Here is a 24,503-nt window from a genome sequence, read left to right on the forward strand (position 1 = left end):
TCCGCAGTTAGAAGGGTGCGGGTTCGATTGCACCGCCGGCCCTCCCTGTGTGGAGTTTGCATGTACTCCCCGGGCCCGCGTGGGTTTTCTCCGGGCACTCCGGTTTCCTCCCACATCCCAAAAACATGCTTGGTTGGCCGATTGAGCACTTCAAATTGTCCCTGGGTGTGAGTGCGAGTGCGGATGGTTGTTTGTTCTGTTCTGGCAACCAGTTCAGGGTGTCCCCCGCCTACTGCCCATTGACGGTTGGGATAGGCTCCAGCACGCCCGCGACCCCCGTGGGTACTAATCGGTTCAGAAAATGGATGGATGGATGGATAGTTCTACCTGTGTAATCTCCCCTCACTCTTCCCCATAAACGTGGGATGGAGCACTGGAAGGCTTCTCCTGCCTCCCTACCATTTAATCTATACGAGTGTATTACTCCTTCCATGTCTCTGATCCAGGACTCTACATCCTCTTGTGGATCAGGGATTCCCTCAACAGCTTCTCTGCACTCTCTGTTTGACCAAGGTCGAGACACGTTCATGTGTGGATTATTTGGTCCGTCGGTATTTGGATTAGGGACCTGAATCATGGGATAGTTGCTCATTATCGGGTCGTCACCTTCCTCATCTGAGTATTTGTCGCGTGTTAGCTCAGTCATTTTGTCTGGGACAGCCTGCGGCTGCACTGTCATTCGTCTTGTCTTTTGTCTAGTGTGCTGAGAAACCAGTGAATAAGGTGGGGGCACACTAGCTTCAGCTCTCACTGCGGCCTGTAATTCCCTCGTGGGATACAGACTGGAATGCTCAGGTTGTGCTTGAACTGCTTCTCCATTCATTACGTCAAGTCCATGTGGTGCCGCGTCATTTTGTCTCTGTCTAAGTCATCCTTCATTGTCTTCTGGTTTGACAAAACAAATTGTACCAGTCATTTTATTTTGCTGTGCTTTTCGTTCCTCTCTAGCTTTTAGTCCAGCTATGCATCGGTTTTCAGCCTCTTTTAACCATAACTTTGCACATTGCAATTCTTTTTCCTTTTTTACTTTTTTCTTTCCTTTTTTCATAATCACACTAGCCTCAAGCTTGGCAACTACATTTTTCCACTGGTCTACTTTAAGGTGACCAGTCACACCATACTTTTTATTCCATTGTGTCAACCATTCGATACTGTCTGGAAACTGTCAGTAACACTTTGACGGCCCCTCATTTTAATCAGTTTAGTCCAACTGTCAAATCCTAGGGATTTCTAAAGTTGGAATGTTTCTTTAGAAGGATAACGACTTTCTGTGGTAATTCCTGCTTCGACCAGTTTTCTGGTGAGGAATTCTTGCCTGTGCTTCCACAGAAATTCGCTATTTTCTTCCCACTATGTTACATGCAGCTCAATACCGAGTGATCGTGCTACCATTCACACACATTCACACTTTTCTTAACACAACGAGGTGTATTTATGTCTACAAGTTCCATCTGTAGACCGAATTCCTATTACTTGGAATTCACAACAAGGACTCCGCCGCCCTTACCCGGGTACCCTTTTTTCCGGGGACTAAAATACCCCAACCACGCAGCCAACGAAGAGGTTTCACCGAGTCTCTGAAAGATTTCTCTTGAAGATTCCGTCAATCGTCGCCGCCGAGAGGTGCTGATGAACGTCGCTCCCCAGGGCTTTTCTTCAAGCGTCCTGTGACCCCTGCCGTGCACGGATTCGGCGTCTTCAACACTCCTCGGATCAGCGAGCAGGTTTCCAGGAATCCCGGACGAGCCCCCACAAACTGTTGGGTTCACAACATTTATCTGAAAAGAATCTTACAGGGACAGGAGATGTCTTCGATGGCCAACCTCTGCAGAGGGGCGCAAACCAGACACACAGCAAGTGTGGCTGAGTTTCGCGCTCTTCCTCCAGTTTGGTTGTGCCTTTTATTGAGGAAAAACAATGGGGCAAGTGTACATGAATGCATAGTTTCTTAGACAGGAAGGACATTCCACAATTCCATTTCATGACCACAGAACAACAGGGATACTCTTATGGACCTTATGGACAGAGCAGTATGGTAGTCTCATGATTTTAGTTTAACAAAGATGTATTCTTAGTGCCCCTGGGATGCATACCTCTGTGGCGTACTCATGACTTCTACTTAAATGAGACGTTTGTCTGCTTCAGCCATCCCATAACAACCTCATGATCTGTTCATGTATAGCTAACTATGGGGTTTATTGTATAGCTCGACTCATGACTCCAGTCATGAGCTCCTTAGCCCGGCCATATGCCCCCAAGTCATTATCACGAGGCCAAACTGTCACATACTGCGGAAAATCTTGAAAAATGTATGTAGATACATAGAATCCAATCATAAAAAGTATATTTTTCCCAACAGCAGCCGAGTGTGAAGCGGTCGGGATGAGGGTCAGCACCTCCAAATCAGAATCCATGGTCCTCGGTGGGAAAAGGGTGGAATGCCCTCTCCGGATCGGGGATGAGATCCTGCCCCAAGTGGATGAGTTCAAGTATATTGGGGTCTTGTTCACGAGTGAGGGCAGGATGGAGTGCGGGATTGACAGGCAGATCGGTGCAGCGTCGGCAGTAATGCGGACTCTCTACCGGTCCATCGTGGTGAAGAGAGAGCTGAGCCAAAAGGCAAAGCTCTCGATTTACCGGTCGATCAATGTTCTTACCCTCACCTATGGTCACGAGCTATGGGTCGTGATCGAAAGAACGAGATCCAGGATTCAAGCGGCCGAAATGAGTTTCCTCCGCAGGGTGTCCGGGCTCTCCCTTAGAGGTAAGGTGAGAAGCTCGGTCATCCGGGAGAGACTCGGAGTAGAGCCGCTGCTCCTCCACGTTGAGAGGAGCCAGATGAGGTGGCTCGGGCATCTCATCAGGATGCCTCCTGGACGCCTGCCTGGGGAGGTGTTCCGGGCATGTCCCACCGGTAGGAGACCCCGGGGACGACCCAGGACGCGCTGGGGAGACTATGTCTCTCCGCTGGCCTGGGAACGCCTTGGGATCCCCCGGGATGAGCTGGATGAAGTGGCTAGGGAGAGGGAAGTCTGGGAGTCCCTCCTAAAGCTGCTGCCCCCGCGACCTGACCCCGGATAAGCGGAAGAAGATGGATGGAAGAATGGATAATTTCCGCTTTATTTATATGTATCTGATACATCAGAAAAACTGAATTTAATATTTAGTGCAGAAACCTTTGTTTGCAATTACAGAGATCAGACGTTTCCTGTAGTTCTTGACCAGGTTTGCACACACTACAGCAGGGATTTTGGCCCACTCCTCCATACAGATCTCCTCCAGAGCCGAGCCTTCAGGTTTCGGGGCTGTTGTTGGGCCACACAGACTTTAAGCTCCCTCTAAAGATTCTCTGTTGGATTCAGGTCTGGCTAGGCTACTCCAAGCCCTTGAGATGTTTCCTACGGAGCCACTCCTTAGTTGCCCTAGCTATGTGTTTCGGGTCGTTGTCATGCTGGAAGACCCAGCCGCGACTCATCTTCGATCCTCTTACGGAGGGAAGGAGGTTGTTGGCCAAGATCTCACGATACATGGCCCCATCCATCCTTCCCTGAATATGGTGCAGTCGTCCTTTTCCCTTAGCAGAAAATCATCCCCAAAGAATGTTTCCAATGCCATGCTTCACAGTTGGGATGGTGTTCTTGGAGTTGTACTCATCAGTCTTCTTCCTCCAAACACGACGAGTGGAGTTTAAACCAAAAAGTTATATTTTTGTCTCAACAGACCACATGACTTTCTCCCATTCCTCCTCTGGACCATTCAGATGGTCATTTGCAAACTTCAGATGAGCCTTGACATGCGTTGGCTTGAGCAAGGGCACCTTGCGTGCACTGCAGGATTTTAATTCTTGATGACATAGTGTGTTACTGATGGTTTTCTTTGAGACTGTGGTCCCAGCTCTATTCAGGTCATTGACCAGGTCCTGCTGTGTAGTTCTGGGCTCATTCCTCACGTTCGTCATGATCCTTGATACCCCATGATGTGAGATCTTGCATGGCACCCCAGACGGAGAGAAATTGACCGTTGTCTTGAATTTCTCCCATTTTCTAATAATTGCACCACTAGCAGTTGCCTTCTCACCAAGCTGCTTGCCTATTGTCCTGTAGCCCATCCCAGCCTTGTGCAGGTCTACAATTTCATCCCTGATCTCCTTACACAGCTCTCTAGTCTTGCCCATTATGGAGAGGCTAGAGTCTGATTGATTGAGTGTGTGAACAGGTGTCTTTTATACAGGTAATGAGTTCAAACAAGTGCTGTTAATACAGGTAATGAGTGGAGAAGAGGCGGGCTTCTTAAAGAAGAACTAACAGGTCTGTAAGAGCCAAAATTCTTACTGGTTGATAGATGATCAAATACTTATGTCATGCAATTAAATACAAATTAATTATTTGAAGATCATCTGCTGTGATTTTGTGGATTTTTTAGATTTCATCACTCACTGTTGAAGAGTACCTATGATAGAAATGACAGACTTCTACATGCTTTGCAAGTTGCAAAACCTGAAAGATCACCAGTGTATCAAATCATTGTTCTCCCCACTGTAATAAAGTATTAATATGAACTTTTGTTATCGACCAAATACTTATTTTTCACCCTAATTTGCAAATAAATTCCTTAAAAATCAGTCAATGTGATTTTCCGGATTTTTATTTTTAATTTTGTCTCTCATAGTTGAAGTATACCTGTGATGAAAATTACAGGCATCTCTCATCTAGTAAGTGGGAGAACTTGCGCAATTGGTGGCTGACTAAATACTTTTTTGCCCCACTGTACGTAGAGATGTCCATGTAAACTTTGATGCCAATCGATTGCTGTTTTTGGACATTTTAAGCGATAGTCTGTACAATGATGGGTAAATTGTGACCTCTTTCTTCCGTGATGTCATCAACCAAAGGGATGGGCATGGAGGGGTGTGGTGTGTGGCTCTTATTTGTCATTAAAAGTTGGGGTTTTTAAATGCATTAATTGATTCGTTATTTCTCAAAAATGAATAGATCAAATGGAAAATGGTAACTTTTTTCATTTTCCTGATGAAAAAAATACATAAACTGGGCTCGTCAGTGAAAAATTAACCATCTTCGGTTTAAGGGAGTCAGTAGACATCAGGAATGTGCACATTTTATGACATTTGTCATCTCATTTTGTTTCACAAAAATAGACCTATTTTAGCATAGCTTTAATTTTGTAGACCACCTTTTCTCATTTTTATTGTCATTAATTAGGCATTACAGGTTTAATTATCGCCATGCACTGTCGTTGTCAGGTCTCATCTTTCTCGTGAAAAAGTCTTGTTGATGAACAGCACGTCCTAATTTTTGTTACGCAACATTATTTCGCTGTAGGATGAGAATTCATTAGTTCGATACATACAGACTTGTTTACTGAAAATGGTGTGTAGTGACTTTTCCGGACAGTGCCCAAAGCTCACAACAGTTACTTCCATAATTTTCAAGCCTATTTTATCCAAGACATTCTCAATGCTGGTATTGGATAATGTTAGTGTATCATTTACAGTATGTCCAACTAATCGTCAAATACATTTATTTCTTTAATGAAGGTTTGTGTCCAGGGTTGAAGAAGTCCTAAATGAATGGAATCTAACTGGAAACTCAACAGGGATGTCCCCTAAAAAGGTGGTGAGATAAAACCTTAAATGTTGCGTTAAACATGACTGTTGTTTCTAGTTTTTGACAGTGGGCATTTTTTTTGTTTGCACAGAGTAATTATTCAAGTGGCACTTGGGAGGAGAATTCTCAGGAGATTAATTTTGTAGATTTTAAATTTTCCATAACTCACTATGCATTGGTGCAAGAGCATGAGAACAACACAAATACTGAATTGGAAGAAGGTATTGTCTCTTTTGTTTCTCTCTTTACAGTTAACATTTCAAGTCAAATTCACATTTAAATTTATTCTCTTTGTCTTTCATTTCCAAGCTTGATAGTAATCTGTAAAGGGGAACTTGAGCTTCGTACACACACATGCACGCGCACGCACACACACACACACACACACACACACACACACACACACACACACACACACACACACACACATGCAGGCTAGCTTTATTGATACAACATACAACACTGTTTTTGTTTATTTGCAGCTCCCTTTCCTTTCGCAATGCAGGAGCTTTTGTGCACCAATAATGACTTTCCTCCTCGAGCCCACTGCTTGGTCAGATGGTGAGTTTCTGCATCTGTGTCATCAGTTTCTAGCATTTTATTATCACGGAATATTTGTCAAAGAATGTTGTCAATTTAAAAAGTTCATCAAGACATAGGTAATGTCATCTGACCGCAATTTTAATTTTAGCCGATTTTTTGGCCATTTATTTTTTGTCATCATATCAACATTAGAACTCGCACCCAAAATCTCTGACTATTCCTGTTCGTGTTAAAAAGCAAATGTAGAATGACCTTGAATTGGTTATTTAGTGTACTTTTCTCAAAAAATGCTTCGTAGTCCAACAAATGAAAATTTCAATTTAATCTACCATAATTTTCAGGCTATAAATCGCGTTTTTTTTCATAGTTTGGGTGGGGAGGCGACTTATACTAAGGAGCGACTTATATGTGAATTTTTTTCAAACATTTTCAAAATAAAAAAAAAAAAAAATGAAACCGTGATAAACGAACCGCGATGTTACTGTAATTTGAATTTCAAGTGACGTCAGCGGCGCGGTGTGGCGCGGCGTGGCGGATGTTTACATAAAGGACAAAGATTCGATCACGGGATGACGAAGGGCGCCGCGTACTACCGGCATTATTAGCAGCTTTGTTTGTAAGTGACACGGAGGACGAAGAGTTTGAAGGATTTAATGATTTGGTGTGACACAGAAGGTTTGAAAAACTATTATGGCTTTTACGCACGCCCGGTCCTACTCTACGGAGCTCTCTTTCACTTCCGTGGATGAAAGTCGGGGGGTGGCGCTCGGCCGGGTGGCTGTCCCGGGACGGTGGATGGGGCTCGGACATGGCTTTTACGCACACCTGGTCCTACTCTATGGAGCTCTCTTCCACCTCCGTGGCTGGAAGTGCCACCTCCGGGGATGGAAGTCCATGCCGCCACACGCCTGGAAGTTAACGCCGGTGCTTGGGGCCGTGTTGCGGTGAACTATTTGTTATAGTTATTTGATATATTTTATTTCGTTAAGCAACTTGTATATGGTTTTATTGTTACAGTTCAGTAGTTGTTGAACTCTTGTTTTGTTAAATAAAGAGCCGTTTACCAAACCCACGTCTTTCCTTGTACTTTGTTAACGCTACTATATAGTTATATAGTTGAAGTCTGTTTTCCCGAGGCTTCACCAGCATGTTCCTTTTCCGACACGTGGAGACAGCTTCCTGGACCTAGTCTACTCGGCGCAAAAGGGAGCTTTCAAAGCCACCCTCCTCCCCCATCTGGGGCTTTCTGACCATCTCACCGTTTTGCTTTTGCCCGCATACAGACAATTGGTAAAGGCATCCAGGCCGGTTCGGAGGCAGGTTCGAGTGTGGCCTGAGGGTGCCTCCGATGCACTTCGTGACTGCTTCGACACCACTGACTGGGACTTGTTTAAGCAGGCAGCCACCTACAACGATTGGACGGACATAGAGGAGTATACTGACTCTGTTACCTCTTACATCACGAAGTGCATCGATGATGTGACTTGCTCGAAATCCGTCGTCACTCGCGCGAACTGGAAGCCGTGACTGACGGGGGCTGTCCTCAGACTGTTGAGGGCCAGGGACAAGGCTTTCAGAGCGGGCGGGGGATGAGGCTGGCTTGAGGACAGCGAGGGCCGACCTGTCCCGAGGCATCAAAGAAGCGAAGAAGGCGTTCTCGTGCAAGGTCTCCACCCACTGCAAGGACTGCAAGGACAGCAAGGACGCACGTAGCCTTTGGCGGGGCATTCAGACCATCACGGACTACAAGCCCGCGCCGAGGAGCTGTGAGGGCGATGTCCGTCTGGTGAACGATCTGAACCGCTTCTTTGCTCGCTTCGACGCCCAGAACAGCACTTGCCCGCTGAAGACCACTCCCCCCCACACGAGCAGCCCCTGCGCCTCTCTGCCGACGGTGTGAGGAGGGCGCTTGCCGCTATTGACACCCGTAAGGCGGCGGGCCCTGACAACATCCCGGGTCGAGCGCTGAAGGACTGCGCTGGGGAGCTGTCGGGTGTCTTCACGGACATCTTTAACGTTTCCCTGCAGCAGGCCATCGTCCCCTCGTGTTTCAAGGCTGCCACCATCGTTCCTGTGCCGAAGAAACCTGCACCGTCCTTCTTCAATGACTACCGCCCTGTGGCACTAACGCCCATCATCATGAAGTGCTTTGAGCGGCTGGTCATGGAGCACATCAAGTCCGTTCTCCCCCCCACCATTGACCCTTTCCAGTTTGCGTACCGTGCCAAGCGGTCCTCTGAGGATGCCATCTGCTCTGCCCTCCACTCGGCCCTCACCCACCTGGAGAGAAAGGACTCATATGTGAGGTTGCTGTTTGTGGACTTCAGCGCTGCCTTCAACACCATTGTGCCGCAGCGACTCATCTGCAAACTCGACGAGCTGGGCCTCAGTACCTCCCTCTGCAACTGGCTACTGGACTTCCTCTGTCAGAGGCCTCAGGTGGTGCGTGTTGGCGACAAAATGTCCGCCAGCATCACGCTGAGCACGGGGGCCCCCCAGGGCTGCGTGCTCAGTCCATTGCTCTTCACCCTGCTGACGCATGACTGCACTGCGACCTACAGCGACAACCGCATAGTGAAGTTTGCTGACGACACGACTCTGGTGGGTCTCATCACGAAGGGCGACGAGACTCGGTACAGGTCGGAAGTTCTTCCCTTCTGACCACGTGGTGCAGGGACAACAACCTCCTGCTGAACGTCAATAAGACCAAGGAAATCATTGTTGACTTCCGGAAGGGTCACACAACACACCTGCCGCTGATCATCGACGGTGCTGTGGTGGAGAGGGTGAGCTGCACCAAGTTCCTGGGGGTGCACATCAGTGAGGACCTCTCCTGGTCCGCAAACACCTCGTCACTGGCAAAGAAAGCTCAGCGCCGCCTGTACTTCCTGCGGAAGCTCAGGCGTGCATGTGCTCCTCAGGCAGTCCTGTCTACATTCTACTGTGGCACCATTGAGAGCGTCCTCACCAGTTGCATCGCTGTCTGGGGTGGTAACTGCACTGAACAGAACTTGAAGGCCCTGCAGCGCATAGTGAATACGGCTGGTAAGATTATTGGTGCTTCGCTCCCCTCCCTGAAGGACATTTACACCTCCCATCTCGCCCGCAAGGCAACCTCGATTGCCAGAGATGCGAGTCACCCGGCTCACTCTTTGTTTGACCTTCTGCCCTCTGGGAAGAGGTACAGGAGCCTGCGCTCCCGCACCACCAGACTCGCCAACAGCTTCTTTCTCCAGGCTGTTAGGGCCCTGAACTCGCTACCCCCTTCTGCGTAGCGTGCGGCACTGTTGCGCTATTTCCGGGAATATCTGCTGTACGCGCACTTGCTCCTTTTTTTTTTCCTGCTCCTCTTATTTATTTATTTATTGTTGTGTTATTTATTCATTATTTATTCAGCACGCTTTTGTTATACTTGTTTACTTGTTTGTCTGTTGTGAGCCATGTCTTGTCACCGTGGGATAGGGGGGAACGAAATTTCGGTTTCTTTGTGTGTCTTTGGCATGTGGAGAAATTGACAATAAAGCTGACTTTGACTTTGACTTTGATATACTAGATCTGTGGAATAACGACGAGGCTGAAGTCAGGGCGCACGCGCGGCGTTGTTGACAAAGGACGAGGAATTTGATCGATGGATTTAATGATTTGGAGTGACACGGTTTGATAATGTTGTTTATATGATAGTTATTTGATATATAATTTGTATATCGTTATATGGGCCTGTGGAATATTTTGAAGTGCAAGCGCCGCGCACCCATTGTTGACATAAAGGACGATCGATGGATTTAAGAATTGGAGTGACACAGATGGTTTTATAAATGTGTTATTCATGTAATAGTTATTTGCATAATTCAGAATGTTACGCCAGGCCCGTTCTCAGCTCTTCGTTTGTGTTTGTCACGTTAGCTTACCTATCGTTTAGCCTGTTGTTGCTCGTTTGTCTGTTCTTGGTGTTGAATTTTGTCGAATAAATGTCCCCCAAAATGCGACTTATACTCCGGAGCGACTTATGTTTTTTTTCACGTTATTATGCATTTTATGGCTAATGCGACCTATATTCCGAGCGATTTTTAGTCCGAAAAATATGGTAATTGGTAAATGGAGTGCATTTATTTATTTGCATAAATTATTTATTTTCATATGTACCGTGAGTACAGAAATTGCAAGTATGATTCACACTTAATATACCGTATTTGCCGGCGTATGGGTCGACTCGGTGTATAAGTCGACCCCCTAAAATTCGACGGAAATTTACGATTTTATGATATATCCTTTGTATAAGTCGAGCTCAATTGTTGCATTATATTAAACTTCAAAAATCAATATGCGAAATTTATTGACGAAATGTGTTCAAATTCCGGGAGGCCGTGCGCATGCGGCTGTTTATAAGCATGGCGGAGGAGATCGCGGAGCCTCATTCGACTTCCAGCGGCCGGCGAGCTCGCGCACGCCGCCCGGCACCAACGGGAGGCCGGAAATAGCTCCAAGCCGAGCGGATCGGCACTTTATAAGCACCGCGGAGGAGATCGCGGAGCCTCATTCGACTTACAGCGGCCGGCGAGCTCGCGCACCCGCCCGGCACATCCGGGAGGCCGTGCGCACGCGCCAAGTGGCCGAAAATAGCCCCCCCCCCCGAGCGGATCGGCTGTTTATAAGCACCGCGGAGGAGATCGCGGAGCCTCATTCGACTTCCAGCGGCCGGCGAGTTCGCGCACCCGCCCGGCACATCCGGGAGGCCGTGCGCACGCGCCAAGTGGCCGAAAATAGCCCCCGCCGAGCGGATCGGCTGTTTATAAGCACCGCGGAGGAGATCGCGGAGCCTCATTCGACTTCCAGCGGCCGGCGAGCTCGCGCACCCGCCCGGCACATCCGGGAGGCCGTGCGCACGCGCCAAGTGGCCGAAAATAGCCCCCGCCGAGCGGATCGGCTGTTTATAAGCACCGCGGAGGAGATCGCGGAGCCTCATTCGACTTCCAGCGACCGGCGAGCTCGCGCACCCGCCCGGCACATCCGGGAGGCCGTGCGCACGCGCCAAGTGGCCGAAAATAGCCCCCGCCGAGCGGATCGGCTGTTTATAAGCACCGCGGAGGAGATCGCGGAGCCTCATTCGACTTCCAGCGGGCCGCGCACTTGCGCACCCCGCCCGGTTCAAATTTTCTAAGTGCAACGCACAATGGGATGCATGAGAAACGGCCTTGGTTACCATCACATTTGAAGCGATGAATACGAAGTTAAATTTTATGACTCGGTGTATAAGTCAAGGTCGATTTTTTTCGGTCGATTTTGGATCGAAAAAGGTCGACCAATACACCGGCAAAAATGGTACTTGATTATTTTCATAATGTTTCAGTTTTTCCTGGGAACGAGTAACAACATTATGTATGTTACTTTATACAACATAAAACCTACATATCTTTAATCTTGTGCCGTCATTACGTATGCTATATGTCAACATCAAACAATTTTAGACAGGTTAAAAAGTGTTTTCTAACATTTTTAACTCAACAAATGCTTGGCAAACAGCACCTATTTTTAATATGCAAACAGTTCTAGATGCGAATTTTGCCACTGATCCTTAACTGAGCCATAGCCGCTTCAGACAAGGCAAATTCAAATAGATATAGTGCGTGACAGGTCTTGCGTTTGGTAAATGTAAAGATGAAAATAACTACGTCTCATCAACACACTTGTTTCATCTCTTGTGACAGGTACGGGATAAGAGAGTTTGTTGTCATATCCCCAGGAGCCAATGTTGAGGCTATCATCAGCGAGTCCAAATGCAATTTGCTTCTAAGCTCCATCTCGATTTCTCTGGTCAACAGTGGCTGGTAAAAACACCCTTGACACTCTTTTCTTTAAACATGAACACTTGTTTTTGAACAACCGTACCATTCATTAACATCAAATGTAAATTAGACTTTTCATTAATGTTATTGGTACGGCTATTTTATGTTTGTATGTACCAAATGCGTTTTATATGCCAAAAGCAGTACATCCAATATGTCAACTCCTCTGCGGAGACATCACGCTGGTGTTATTGATAGTGTAAAAATCAGCGGGAGAGAGTCGACCGGGCAACTTTCATTTTCCGCAGCTTTCAAACAGCCTTACAATGATGAGTCTGACAGAGCAAAATGCATTAGTAAAGCATCTCAAAGTCAAATGTCAAAGTCAAAGTCTCCTTTATTGTCTATTCCTCCGCATGTCAAGACACACAAAGAGATCGAAATTACGTTTCTCACTATCCCAGGGTGACAAGACAGAGTTCACAACGCACATCCAAGTAAACAACACAGGAAAAATAAAACAAGAAGATGAACAATAAGAGTGAAAGCACGCTAGCTGCTCCCGATGCACAGCAGAGTCCGGAAAGATGACAGTCAACCAGGCCACTGTGAACACGAGCACACAGCAGGCACGCACTGTCCGGTTCGTGGATCCTATCAGGCGAACACAACCCATCTTGTCGTCCCGCGAACGTACGCCAGGAGAATGGAAGGCACGGCTGGGCGAGCTGGGTTGGCCGCAAGCCTGGCCCGACGTCTCCACGCTGGCCCCTCTTCCGCTGCCTCGCAGACCCGCTGCCGACGCATCCCAACAATGCTCCGAGAGCTACTGGTGTGTTCGGCCATCCGCGGACAGGGGTGGGGGGGTGCTACCTGTGTGTTCGGTCATCCGCGGGGGGACGGGGGCTTGCTACCGGTGTGTTCGGCCATCCGCGGATGGGGGAGTGTGGCGGGGCGGGGCAATGACATACCAGCTCTGCCGAACCCCTGAAGCCGACTCACCGTTCGATCGAACCCAGGTTAAGAACCACTGCTCTACAGGAATGTTTTTGAATGTACAGATTGGAACATTTTCAAGGCAACTGCATCAATCAACAATCAGAATCAGTTTGATTGGCCTAGTTCGTGCATGCCAAACAATAAATTTGACTCCAGTTGAAATCAGCCTCTGTACAACATTTAAGTGACTAACAACATTCAGGTGACTAACTACATTTAAGCGGTAAGAACAGGATATTATTGCCCAGTGATGTCTCTGAGACTCTGAGTGGTGTGATGTAGATGAGTACTTATCCTTGTCAGCCTACATCAAAAAATGCACAGAGGATGTCAGCACCGTTAATTAAAAACATGATCACCAAACAGAAGCCTTAGATGACAGTTGGAGACACACCCATTCATACCTGCAATGTGTTTTAAAGCATTATGTCTCGATTTAGAACACCTACAGTGCACACCAGCACTCTGTTTTTGGTGCACTTGGAATAATCGAATGCCACTTTTTAACAACATTGTTTGGAAATTCAGGACTACATTCAAATATGATATGATTGTGGTAACCAAGGTAATGGGTAATGTCACAGTACAGTGCTACCTATACTTACAAACTTTTCATGATACGAACCGGAGCCTCACAATTTTTTTCCACTTACTTACGGACCAAAGTTCTACTTACGAACTGACGCACCAGCCATGTCCCCCCCCCACCCCCCGCCCTGTCTCTTTTGCTCTGTAATTTCCTATTCGTCTCGGCACATTAGCTGTGCAAACAATAAATAGTGTAGTCGAGTATGTCTCCACAGATCAATATGAAACACAAAATCATAAAGAAACATGGCAAAGGCATCGTGACGGAATATAGCTGGTGTTGTGCCAAAGTAGGTATCCCCTGCTGTAGGAGTACGCATACATTGAGAAAAAGATGGAAGCCGTTGGTGTGCGTCAGACAGAACCAGCTTGTTTTCAATAAAAATATGAGAAATACACTTTTGTCAATTTTCATCTTCGGAAGCTAGGTTCATTTTCTTTTAATTATTTTTTTCAAGTTCTCACTTAGGTTTTGCGAGGTGCTTTCAGTGACCACTCAGTCAGAAACTCATTAACCTTGTTCATTAATTATTGTATCATATTATCAATGAGCAAGACATTAAACTTTATTTTGCTCCCATTAAGGCCTGGCAGTGCTGTTCATGGCAGCATCATTTTACTTTTTCTGTCTCTTCTTGGGGGTGTTTTCACCAAGTGTAGCAAATTTGAATAGGTGTCCCCTCTACAAGCAAAGTTACAGGAGTATTCATTCTAACAGGAGCCCTATTACTATAATAAGTCCACCCGTGAGAATAAGCCATCCCCCCACGCTGATTCCAGGCCATCAACCATTTTAGCCAACAGTGATTACTGACTGCCTCGGGACTTTTTCATGTGACTCAGTCGTAGAATGATAGTCTCACAACGTATACCTTTTCTGTGTCTTCTCGGGGGTATTTTTAGCAATTGTAGAAAATTAAAACATCCCTAAGCAAAGTTAGGAGGTCAAGAATAGTGACATTTATTTTTGTTATAAAGGTTTGAAAAAGCAAAAATAAACTGTTGTTTGTACCACTGTTGTTATATCCTGTTTATATTCTTGTTGAAAAGTTCTAAAAAACAAACATTCTGTTTTTCCTCTCCAATCAGCCAAGTCCCCATATTTGTACAGATCCAGCAAAAGTGGAGGCGACTATATTCTGGTGAATGCCAGGGACAGGGTGTCCACACTGAGTTTGAGATGGTACACCTTCGTAGAGTACCAAGTCAGTACAACCACCTGTCTGGCCTTCTTGACATTTTCAAATCAAAGACAGTAAGTGTCAGTGTTGTGTGAACAGTCCAAGTGTTCTATATCTATTGGTTTCAAAGTTGTTTTCATTTCATTTCACTTGCGTCCAGAGGGCTTGTATGTAAACATGTACAGTAAATTTTAAGTCATCATATTACAAAAAATGCTCCTGCATTCGATTATATATTTTAGAAACCAGTGTTGGGACCGTTACTTTAAAAAACTACCGTATTTGCCGGTGTATTAGTCGACCTTTTTTGATCCAAAATCGACCGAAAAAAATCAACCTCGACTTATACACCGAGTCATAAAATTTAACTTCGTATTCATCGCTTCAAATGTGATGGTAACCAAGGCCGTTTCTCATGCATCTCATTGTGCGTGGGTGTGCGTCCGTCAGACTCATCAAACAGCGAGAAACTGAATCATTAACACGCATCCTCAGCAACAATTTCAAATATTCTCACCTCAATAACGGACATCGAAAGCCAGGCAGCGACGATGACTGCTAGGGGGAAGTACTGGGTATTGAGCGAATGTGCGAGTCATCGCGCGTCAAGCAACAACAATAACTACCGGTACGTAAACATTCAATCGCCATGTCTATATGAATGTCGTTGGCACTTAGAAAATATTCGCCAAACTTGGCCAGACTTCCAGGGGAAGAGGCCGAATTTTCACTTGTTCTGGCCGACCGGAGGAACCAGCCGAGGCGGACACTTTACGGCGGTTGAGTCGTTCGCACTTTGAAAATATTTGCCAAACTTGGCCAGACTTCCAGGGGAAGAGGCCGAATTTTCACTTGTGGTGGCCGACATGGGGAACCAGCCGAGGCGGACACTTTACGGCGGTTGAGTCGTTGGCACTTAGAAAATATTCGCCAAACTTGGCCAGACTTCCAGGGGAAGAGGCCGAATTTTCACTTGTTCTGGCCGACATGGGGAACCAGCCGGGGCGGACTCTTTATGGCGCAAGAGCCGTTGGCACTTAGAAAATATTCGCCAAACGCTCTCAGGATAGAGAAGACCAAGAAGATGCCCTTTATGACGACAAACTAAACGAAAACGAATGGAACGAGCTTTTCGGAAATAGCGACGATGAAGACGAATTTTGAACTCTATGTACCGGCAATCACTTTATAATTATAATTTGTAGTTTCTTAACTAAAAATAAACCAGTTTCTAAGAGTGTTCATTGTTGTTAGTCTCTCTCGGCGGGTAATATCACAGGGTCATGAAGTAAATAATATTTAAAATGGCGTATAGATCGTTCGCTACAAACTCGCGAATTTGAACACATTTCGTCAATAAATTTCGCATATTTCTGATTGAATTTTGAAGTTTAATATAATGCAACAATTGAGCTCGACTTATACAAAGGATATATCATAAAATCGTAAATTTCCGTCGAATTTTAGGGGGTCGACTTATACACCGGCAAATACGGTAATTAGTTATAGTTACTCACTACTTGATTCAAAAAGTAACTGTTAGTAACTGAATTACTTTATAATAAAAGTTGCTAGTTACCAGAGAAAATAACAATTTGCGTTACTGTAAAAAAAGTTGCTATATGTCAAAGAATTTTGATTTTTTTTTCTGAGCAGTTTTCACAAGTCAGTTGAAATGAGTGGAACAGAAAGGCACTTAAGGTACATAACCTGCAATATTTACTGCACAGTGTTTATCCTGCACTTGAAGTACCGTATTTTCTGGGCTATAAATCAGTTTTTTTTCAAAGTTTGGTGGGGGGTGCGACTTATACTCAGGAGCAACTTGTGTGTGAAATTATTAACACATTACAGTCAAACCTCGGTTTTCGAACGTCCCGGTTCTCGAACAAATCGGAATTCGAACGAAAAATTCGGGATTTTTTGGCTTCGGTTGTCGAACAAAATTTGGAGGTCGAACATCGCGAGATGAGCCAAAAGGACCCGAGAAAACCCGACTGCGCGGCCCGGATGCCGACTGACTCTGTTCGTTGTTATTGTATTTTTGTTACTTTGAGGATTGTATTAACCCCTAATCATGCCTCCAAAGAAAGCAAGGGGGAACAGTAAAGCCATCCTAAAACACAAAGTCGCTCTTAAAGCAATGCGACAGCGTGTTCGGCGCGCTGAGGTTACGCGATCGGACCAAATTAAGCTCCCTGTGCACTGAGGTCCACTTAAATTTTGGAAAGTACATCAGGACTTTAAGAATATTTTCTAAATTTCAGCGACGGCTCTGTCACAATAATGCGACCAGCGCGGTGCAGTTGCGTGGTCGGCTGCTCGCTACGGTTGCGCGTTCGGTGGTGCGCTGCAGTTGCGCGATCGGACAAAAATGCGCAAATGAAAATATGCTTAAAAAAGGCGTTCTTGTTTTAGCCTTGGAACGGATTAATTTTTTTTCCATTATTTGTAATGGGAAAAAATGATTAGGAATTCGACCGATTCACTTCTCGAACCGCCTTCTGGAACGGATTGTGGTAAAAAACTGAGGTTTGACTGTATATCATTTCACATGTTATTTTCACACTAAACCGCAAGAGGGCACTCTTGGCATATGGAATAATTGGAACTGCAACTAACAATGAGTCTGACGTAAGCCACGTAGAAGAGGAAGCGCTGCATTTTCTATTTTCGGGGTTAGTGGAGTTGTTTATAAGTGACACCAACAATGAAGATTTTGTTGGATTTATTAATTTGGAGTCAAGTCAAATTTATTTATACAGCGCTAAATCACAGACAAGTTTCAAAGGGCTTCACTTGTGCAAAATTGACAATTTTTCTCAACATACCCTGATCTTAACCCTGATTTGGAGTGACGCGGATGGTTCGATAAACTTGTTAGCATGTTATTTGAATAACTCTTAATATGTTACGTCAGGCACGCTCTCAGTTCCTTGTTTATGTGTTTATGTAACGTTAGCATACTGTACCTTCACTCTGTTGTTGCCTATTCTATTTTCATTTTAGATTACCTTTCAAGATGACATGTCTGTTCTTGGTGTTGGATTTTATCAAATAAATTTCCCCCAAAAATGCGACTTGTTCTCCGGTGCGACTTATATCTTTTTCTTCTTTATCATGCATTTTATGGCTGGTGCGACTTATACTTCGGAGCGACTTATAGTCCGCAAAATATGGTATTTTGTTCACAATAAAAGTAAATATTTCCACAACATAAAGTGTTTTTAACTCTGTAGTCTTAATTCAATAACTCAAACTCCCAATCTCAAACAACTGGTTTGGTAGACATTCTTTCTTTCAGTATTTTCTTCAAAAATAAACAGTTAAACAATATAAAGTGTGTTTACAGTAACTAGTAAATTAAGTAAATCACACTCTCACAACCTGAGACAACTGGTCAAGTAAACAACCTGTACTTACACTGTTAGGTTCAAAATCAGCAAAAGGATCAGCGGACAAAACCAGTGAGGCAGAATATTGAGTCTTTTCTCGCTAGGAGTGCATTCAGACTTACAGCAATCCGACTACACTAAAAATCTGTTTTACACTCCTCGCTCTTTTTATTTGGAATGCCCTACCCACAGTGTGAGACGATTAGCCCTTAAGGGGGGGGGAAAGAGATTGTGGCTTTGTCTCGTAAGAAAAGAAACAAAAGGTAACGCACAAAGTGTTGCGTGCAGATATGGCTATATCAGCAAAACAGTTTAAGCGATATTCCGAGAGATAAAAAGAGAAAGTGACGTTCTTTAAGGAAGATCAGAAGGTTCATGACGCATTGTTTGACGTGTTGTTTTCACGATCTGTTCTGGTGGACGCTGAGCTGTCAGCAGCATCTTGTTTGACACAACCGTCATCTCGCCCCTGACCCAGCCGTAATCCTTCTGTTCTGTTGTACAAGATAAGAATAAGCAAGGCAAAGCAGAAAGCATACTGAACAGTAATATTGTGAATAAGTACTCATTAGAGAACGCATGATAACATATATATACAATTTTTCTAACATACACATATTTTGTTCACAACGAAAGTAAACATTTAAACAAATTAAGTTTGTTTAACTGTAGTCTAAATTAAATAAATAAAACTCACAATCTCAGACAACTGGTCTGGTAGACATTCTATACTGTAAGTATTTCCTTCAAAAGTAAACAGTTAAATAATATAAAGTGTTTTTTGCTGTGTGCGTGTACGCTTATGCGCGTGAAGCGCGTGGCCTGAGTCATGTAAAAACACTGCCTCCGATTGGTTACCATGAAACACATCTCTGCCTTAGGCAATCATAATTGCTTATCTCATTGTTTCCCAGTCTCCACTTTTTGTGTGTGGAGCCGCCAGGGTTGCGTCAGGATTACGCAATTTACAGTGACGTGCAGTGAGGTTCATGACTGGGGAGGCACTGACATCTCCCTCCGCCCCGGTAAAATTTGTCCGGCACTTAACCGTGTCACAAAAAAGGTTGGGGAACGTTGCTCTAGTGTGGCTTATTCATTATTTAATTTGAACTATTTTAATTAAAATCTCATATCAGCAGTCTTCACACATACAAACACTCAATAAAGCACATAGAATCAAAAACTTGTTTTCGATCGTGCGTACCACTCCGTTCCGAAGTCCCGTTGTCCGAATCAAACCTTTTAACTCCAGAGTTGCTCTTCCTTTACTGATGACCTCCTGCTTCGACCGAAAATCCATAGTTGAAAATCGTTTGGATATGTAATCCTCCATTGTAAAACGAAATGTAAAAACGGGAAAAAAACCCGAATGTAAAATGAAACACTGTTAGAGACCCAGCAACGACTGCCTTGTAGTCCCTCATTGTGACATAGAAAAATGTCAACAGAAGCTGAATAGTTAAAAGAAAAAAAAGGCAAATTCTAATTTTTTTCTTCACCATACAAGTACCACAGTATACCGTATTTTCCGCACTATAAGGCGCACTTAAGGACTTAAAATTTACTCAAAAAAACACAGTGCGCGTTATAATGCAGTCAAGTTTATTTGAGCGCCTTATACCGTATTGGCCCGAATATAAGACGACCCCGATTATAAGACGACCCCCTCCTTTTCAAGACTCAAGTCTGTAAAAAGACTTTTTGAAAACTAAATTTAATTTTTATACAGAAAATAATTACATCTGAAACAAATGATTATATCAATATATTCGAGAGAGAAAGCATGTTATTTTGCCTCATTCAAATCATGCAAAACCTGTCTATCACATCTTAATATCTGAACATTTAAATATGTAAACTAAAGTGCAATCACATTTGTAAATGAATGGCTTCTGGTTTTTGAAATGTAAATAAACCAATCTACTGTGATAAAACAACAAAATTGCAATAACTGCATTAACCATCAAAGTGAAGTCTAACTGTAGTCTTGAAACAAATCTGAATAAGGAAAAACATTGCAATAAAATAATGCAAACTGCTACCGCTGTTGTTGGGGAGTCTGAGGACTGTATAGGGGGTTGGCTCAGATGGTGATGCTCTTTTCGCCCTCGGGTGTCGGTCAGAACACAGGAGGGTGGTTCAGTTTTGATTGCTTTACTGAATTATTGGCAAAAAAATAATAAATAACCATAAATGAAATACGACAACACACCAAACATAAGTCATCGATCGAGACAACAAAATGCATTTGCTGGCGACCGTTAGTCGCCGTGCCGCTGCGTAACGGCTACTCGTACGATGCGAGGCAAACTTAAAGGAGCGCCCCGGAGGTGTCAATCAAACGGCGCGCACACGAAGCAAACTGCGATCGGATAAACGGCACAACAGTGGACAGTAGTAACAATAAAATGTATATACTCACTTTGTGTCAAAGACGCACACGATCACAGCAACATACTCAGTCGATACCAGCAACCTTTAATTTACCGCTGCGCGCAAGTGAAAATCGGTATAATGTCTAGACCCCGAATATAAGACGACCCCCAATTTTTCAGTCCTATTTCAATGCAAAAAACATCGTTTTATATTCGGGCCAAAACGGTATATGGATCAATTGATGAATTTGTTAATCAATACTGGTTGTACACAGCGCTCTACCAAAATGTAAATTACAAGGTCATATCGCTTTCAGCATTACGGAAACCATGGTCAGGGACGTCACCGAAGTAAGCTACTACTGGTCGATCGCATGTCATTTAACAAAAAACATTTTTTCTATAGGCTAGAATCGCTTGCTTGACATACATGTAAGCCTACCGGGAGCAGCACATAGACACCAAAGCTAAGAAGCTAATCAACGCATTACGCATCAACGCACACACTTGCTTTTATCTTTTAAACCAGGGGTGTCAAAGTAATTTCACATTGTGGGCCACATACGGTCCCGGTAGATGTCAAGTGGGCCGGCCGATTGGAATTATACCATACTATGTTATAAATAACCAAAATATCATGTCTTTCCTTTTTGTTTTGGTGTAAAGAGCACAAGAACATTGGGAAAATGTTGAAATTTAATGAACATTCCTTTTACAAAACATTAATAGCATTACTTCAACATAGCTTAAAAGAAAGGAGAGGTTCCGCAGGTCCTTCATTCCCACTGCTGTCAGACTCTACAACACGTGCGGCACCTGATCATGTGTTTGTTTCCTTCTGTTTGGTCTCTACCGCTACTAGTGGCACTTGTTTTTGTCGTTGTTTGTCAGTTATTTATCAATTTCTACATTTGGCACTTGTTTCTTGTATTCTTGTACGCTGCTGTGACAAGAAAATTTCCCCACTGTGGGATAAAGTCCGTCCGTCCGTCCATCCGTCCATCCGTCCGTCCATCCATCCATCCATCCATCCATCCATCCATCCATCCATCCATCCATCCATCCATCCATCCATCCATCCATCCATCCATCCATCCATCCATCCATCCATCCATCCATCCATCCATCCATCCACAGAGAAAGGAATTTTTAAACCATTTACACGTGCAAAGTATTCACATGTCCTGTAAATGTGTAAACTTCATACGTGACACACACATACAATACATATTGAATATTCATTATCATTATCAACATTATCACTGTTGTCACGAACTTTTCTCCATATTTTTAGGGCTACACCATCTACCCCTTGCCTCCAATCAATGTTGCAATCCGTTTTACCTACATTCTTCAGGACTGGCAACAACATTCTTGGCCACTGCAGCCTCCTGGTAAGTGTATATTGTTCAGACGATACTCAGTGTGCTCTATCGGATGTATTCACAGACTATGCCCCAGCTCTTTATTGCTCAGCTGACTTGATCTGCATATTACGCCTTCCTTGATAACTCCATTGAACTCCCATTCATCACAGGGTATATATTCCAGCCCACCCATGTGTGAAAACAGACTTTTTTTTTAACGCATTGTAAAAAAATTGTAAAAAATGATCCAGCTATCCTTTTGTAAAGTGGGGTCAAGTCTTGTGGAGAACAGCTAGAGCAGAAAAGGCCAGACTTCGTCCACTCTTTCATGGTGTCGAGTTACATGGTGGATAGGATGGTAAAAGATGGTGCGTGAGTGTGTATTGGATTTGGCCCAGACGACTTGGCTAAAATGAAATTCCAAATTTTAAAGCTTGACATGGAAGACCTGAAGAAGGGGGCCTGAGTAGGGGTTACTTAAAAGTTACTTCTTCAAAATTAACGATTGTTATTTGGTAAAGGGGAATCTGTTGGTTGAACCAGTAATCCTCCATTCCCGTTCCAAATTTCACCAGACGATGGTGCCAAAGTCAGATTGACCTAACATAGTAAATTAATAGTTTATAAAGTCATTGATTAGATGAAGACTTGTTCTGAGGCACAGCAACACACAATTTTGGATTATGTTATATTATTTTGTTTTGCTATAATATACTTTGAAACTGCTTGAATATTTTAATTTGCTAACTCGGGAAGCCCATGCTCATCGTTAGGTAATGAGAATGAGACATGTTAATCACAGTTAGAGTAAGCTCCAATATATTTTATTCTGCTTTGCAATATTGTATAGTTAGTAGCAACTTGAGGAGCATCATAGCACTGATATTTCATTTACACATAAATGTATTAAGAATTGAGTAAGGACAAGGGGCTGACAGTGGTACCATGGGTGGAAGACTGCAATCCCACGCTTGAGCTTGACCCAGAGGTCACCAGCTTGTTAAAATACGTTTTGAAGATGCTTGAGTGTTTTAAACTGCTAACTAAGAGAATCCACGATCATAGTTATGATTATGTGTTAAATTGACTATTGTGAAAGTATGTGTTATTATTGTCACGATGTTTGATCAGTATCAAACATGTATGTAATATTGATGTTCCATTTACACGTGAATGTATGAATGTGAGCAAAGACAAGGAGGCGGAAAGGGTTAATGGTGATACTAAGTGGAGGAAGACTGAAGTCCCACATATGAACGTGACCTCGGTCATGTTCATCCAGTTGAAGCCTAAACAAGATGCTGTTTGACGGAACACAAGTCAGAGAAAAAACATTTGCAAATGTCACGTTGATGGACAGTTGACAAGATTTGGGAGTGTGAAACAGGATGAAGCATCCCTGAGAAAATTGTTACTTTCGTGAGAACATGGTCATCTCATCTGGTTGAATCCGGTTGAGACCGGCTGAGATGCAGGTGCAGTCTATTCTGGAAGCATTTGGATCATCTGAGGCCAATGTATGACGTCATGGAAAAAAACTGGTACGTGACCAAGCAGGTAGTACTATAGTACCCACGAACTAGACTGGTATAAAAGGTTCGTTCGGACAAAGAGCATGGCTCTCTCTCGCCCGGTGGGCTCTGCCCGTCAGGGGTATACCCCTGCGGCTACTGCCGTGGGTCGAGAACGCCGATTAGACAAAGATAGATTTCATTCTTTATGAGATTAACCCTAGGTCCGTTAAAATGAATTTATACTATCTTAAAATTGGACTTAGTCAAATTTTAAGCTCAAAGACAGACTAGGAGATGCAGACCTCGGTGCAGGAGAGAGGAGCCATTTTTAGGGCGTCGTCATCTCCATTCTTTAGGCCATCCTGTTCTTTTAAACAGAATTCGGATTTTGGAACAAGAAGAACTGATCACTCGACTTTTCCACCAAACAGCATTTTAGACCTCTAGCCTCTTGCGCTTTTTTACTATATTTTTGAGTTTTTAATCGAGAGAACTTCGAGTGAATAATTTTTGCTCTATTGAGAATGGTGAGTGGAAATTATTGTTAGTTGTTCGAATAATTGAAACTTGTAATTCTCTTTCTAGCTTATTCATTAAATTTCTACTTTATAATCATTTAATTTCGACTAATGATTATTTTGATCTTTTATGCTTTAAATCTCTTTTGTTTCTCTATCATAGTCATACTTTAAACCGTTCAGTTCTTTTTTAAATGAAGACAGCTTTAATCCTTGACATCAGGGAGTGTCAGAATCTAGTTCGAAACCGTTAACTTAAGCTCAGCTAGTGTGAGTGTACGCTAGTGAAAATAAACGAGTTCCCACGGTCTTAACAAAGACAGCTAAACTATTCCGAGCTGATAACAAAAGCAACAATCTTAATAGGAAAGGAGAGCCGCTGAAACGGCCGCGATTGAGGAGATCCTGGGTCTCGACAAAGTTGTTACTCAACCCTCGGGTTTCTTTGATTTCAGCGGGACTGGCGTCCGGAAATGACGGAATTAATCTAACAATAGATTAGTTACCTGAACAGCAGTTAGACTCGGAACGAATCTTCTTTCCATACCGGCTTAAATGAATTCTCGTCTCCCCTACAAACTGCGTTACTGCAGAGGGGCTAAAGTACAGAATTTTA

At 43.9% G+C, this 24,503-nt stretch overlaps 1 protein-coding gene and 2 long non-coding RNA genes across 13 annotated transcripts in view; 2 read left to right on the forward strand and 1 right to left on the reverse strand.

Annotated features, from left to right (window-relative positions):
* Positions 1-24,503, reverse strand: part of LOC137840569 (uncharacterized) — a 211,741-nt gene that overhangs the window by 37,212 nt on the left and 150,026 nt on the right. The window lies entirely within an intron of this gene.
* The window catches only part of rab3gap1 (RAB3 GTPase activating protein subunit 1), a 168,683-nt gene that overhangs the window by 11,081 nt on the left and 133,099 nt on the right, over positions 1-24,503 (forward strand). For 5 of the 10 annotated variants that reach the window (XM_049727690.2, XM_049727691.2, XM_049727684.2 and 2 more), the window contains 6 exons: positions 5,555-5,630; positions 5,716-5,845; positions 6,107-6,185; positions 11,873-11,992; positions 14,627-14,792; positions 21,783-21,882. In XM_049727690.2, coding sequence (XP_049583647.1) covers positions 5,555-5,630; positions 5,716-5,845; positions 6,107-6,185; positions 11,873-11,992; positions 14,627-14,792; positions 21,783-21,882 — 671 coding nt within the window. Of the gene's footprint in view, positions 1-5,554; positions 5,631-5,715; positions 5,846-6,106; positions 6,186-11,872; positions 11,993-12,414; positions 12,783-14,626; positions 14,793-21,782; positions 21,883-24,503 lie in introns of those variants that run through there. The other 5 variants (XM_068651737.1, XM_068651738.1, XM_068651742.1 and 2 more) reach the window with 3 other exon arrangements.
* LOC125973500 (uncharacterized) lies at positions 14,799-17,798 on the forward strand. The gene is made up of 2 exons (XR_007483187.1): positions 14,799-16,671; positions 16,986-17,798. It is a non-coding gene; the product is annotated as an uncharacterized lncRNA (long non-coding RNA).

This window comes from Syngnathus scovelli, chromosome 8 (assembly GCF_024217435.2).
Source record: "Syngnathus scovelli strain Florida chromosome 8, RoL_Ssco_1.2, whole genome shotgun sequence".
NCBI classification, from domain to species: domain Eukaryota; kingdom Metazoa; phylum Chordata; class Actinopteri; order Syngnathiformes; family Syngnathidae; genus Syngnathus; species Syngnathus scovelli.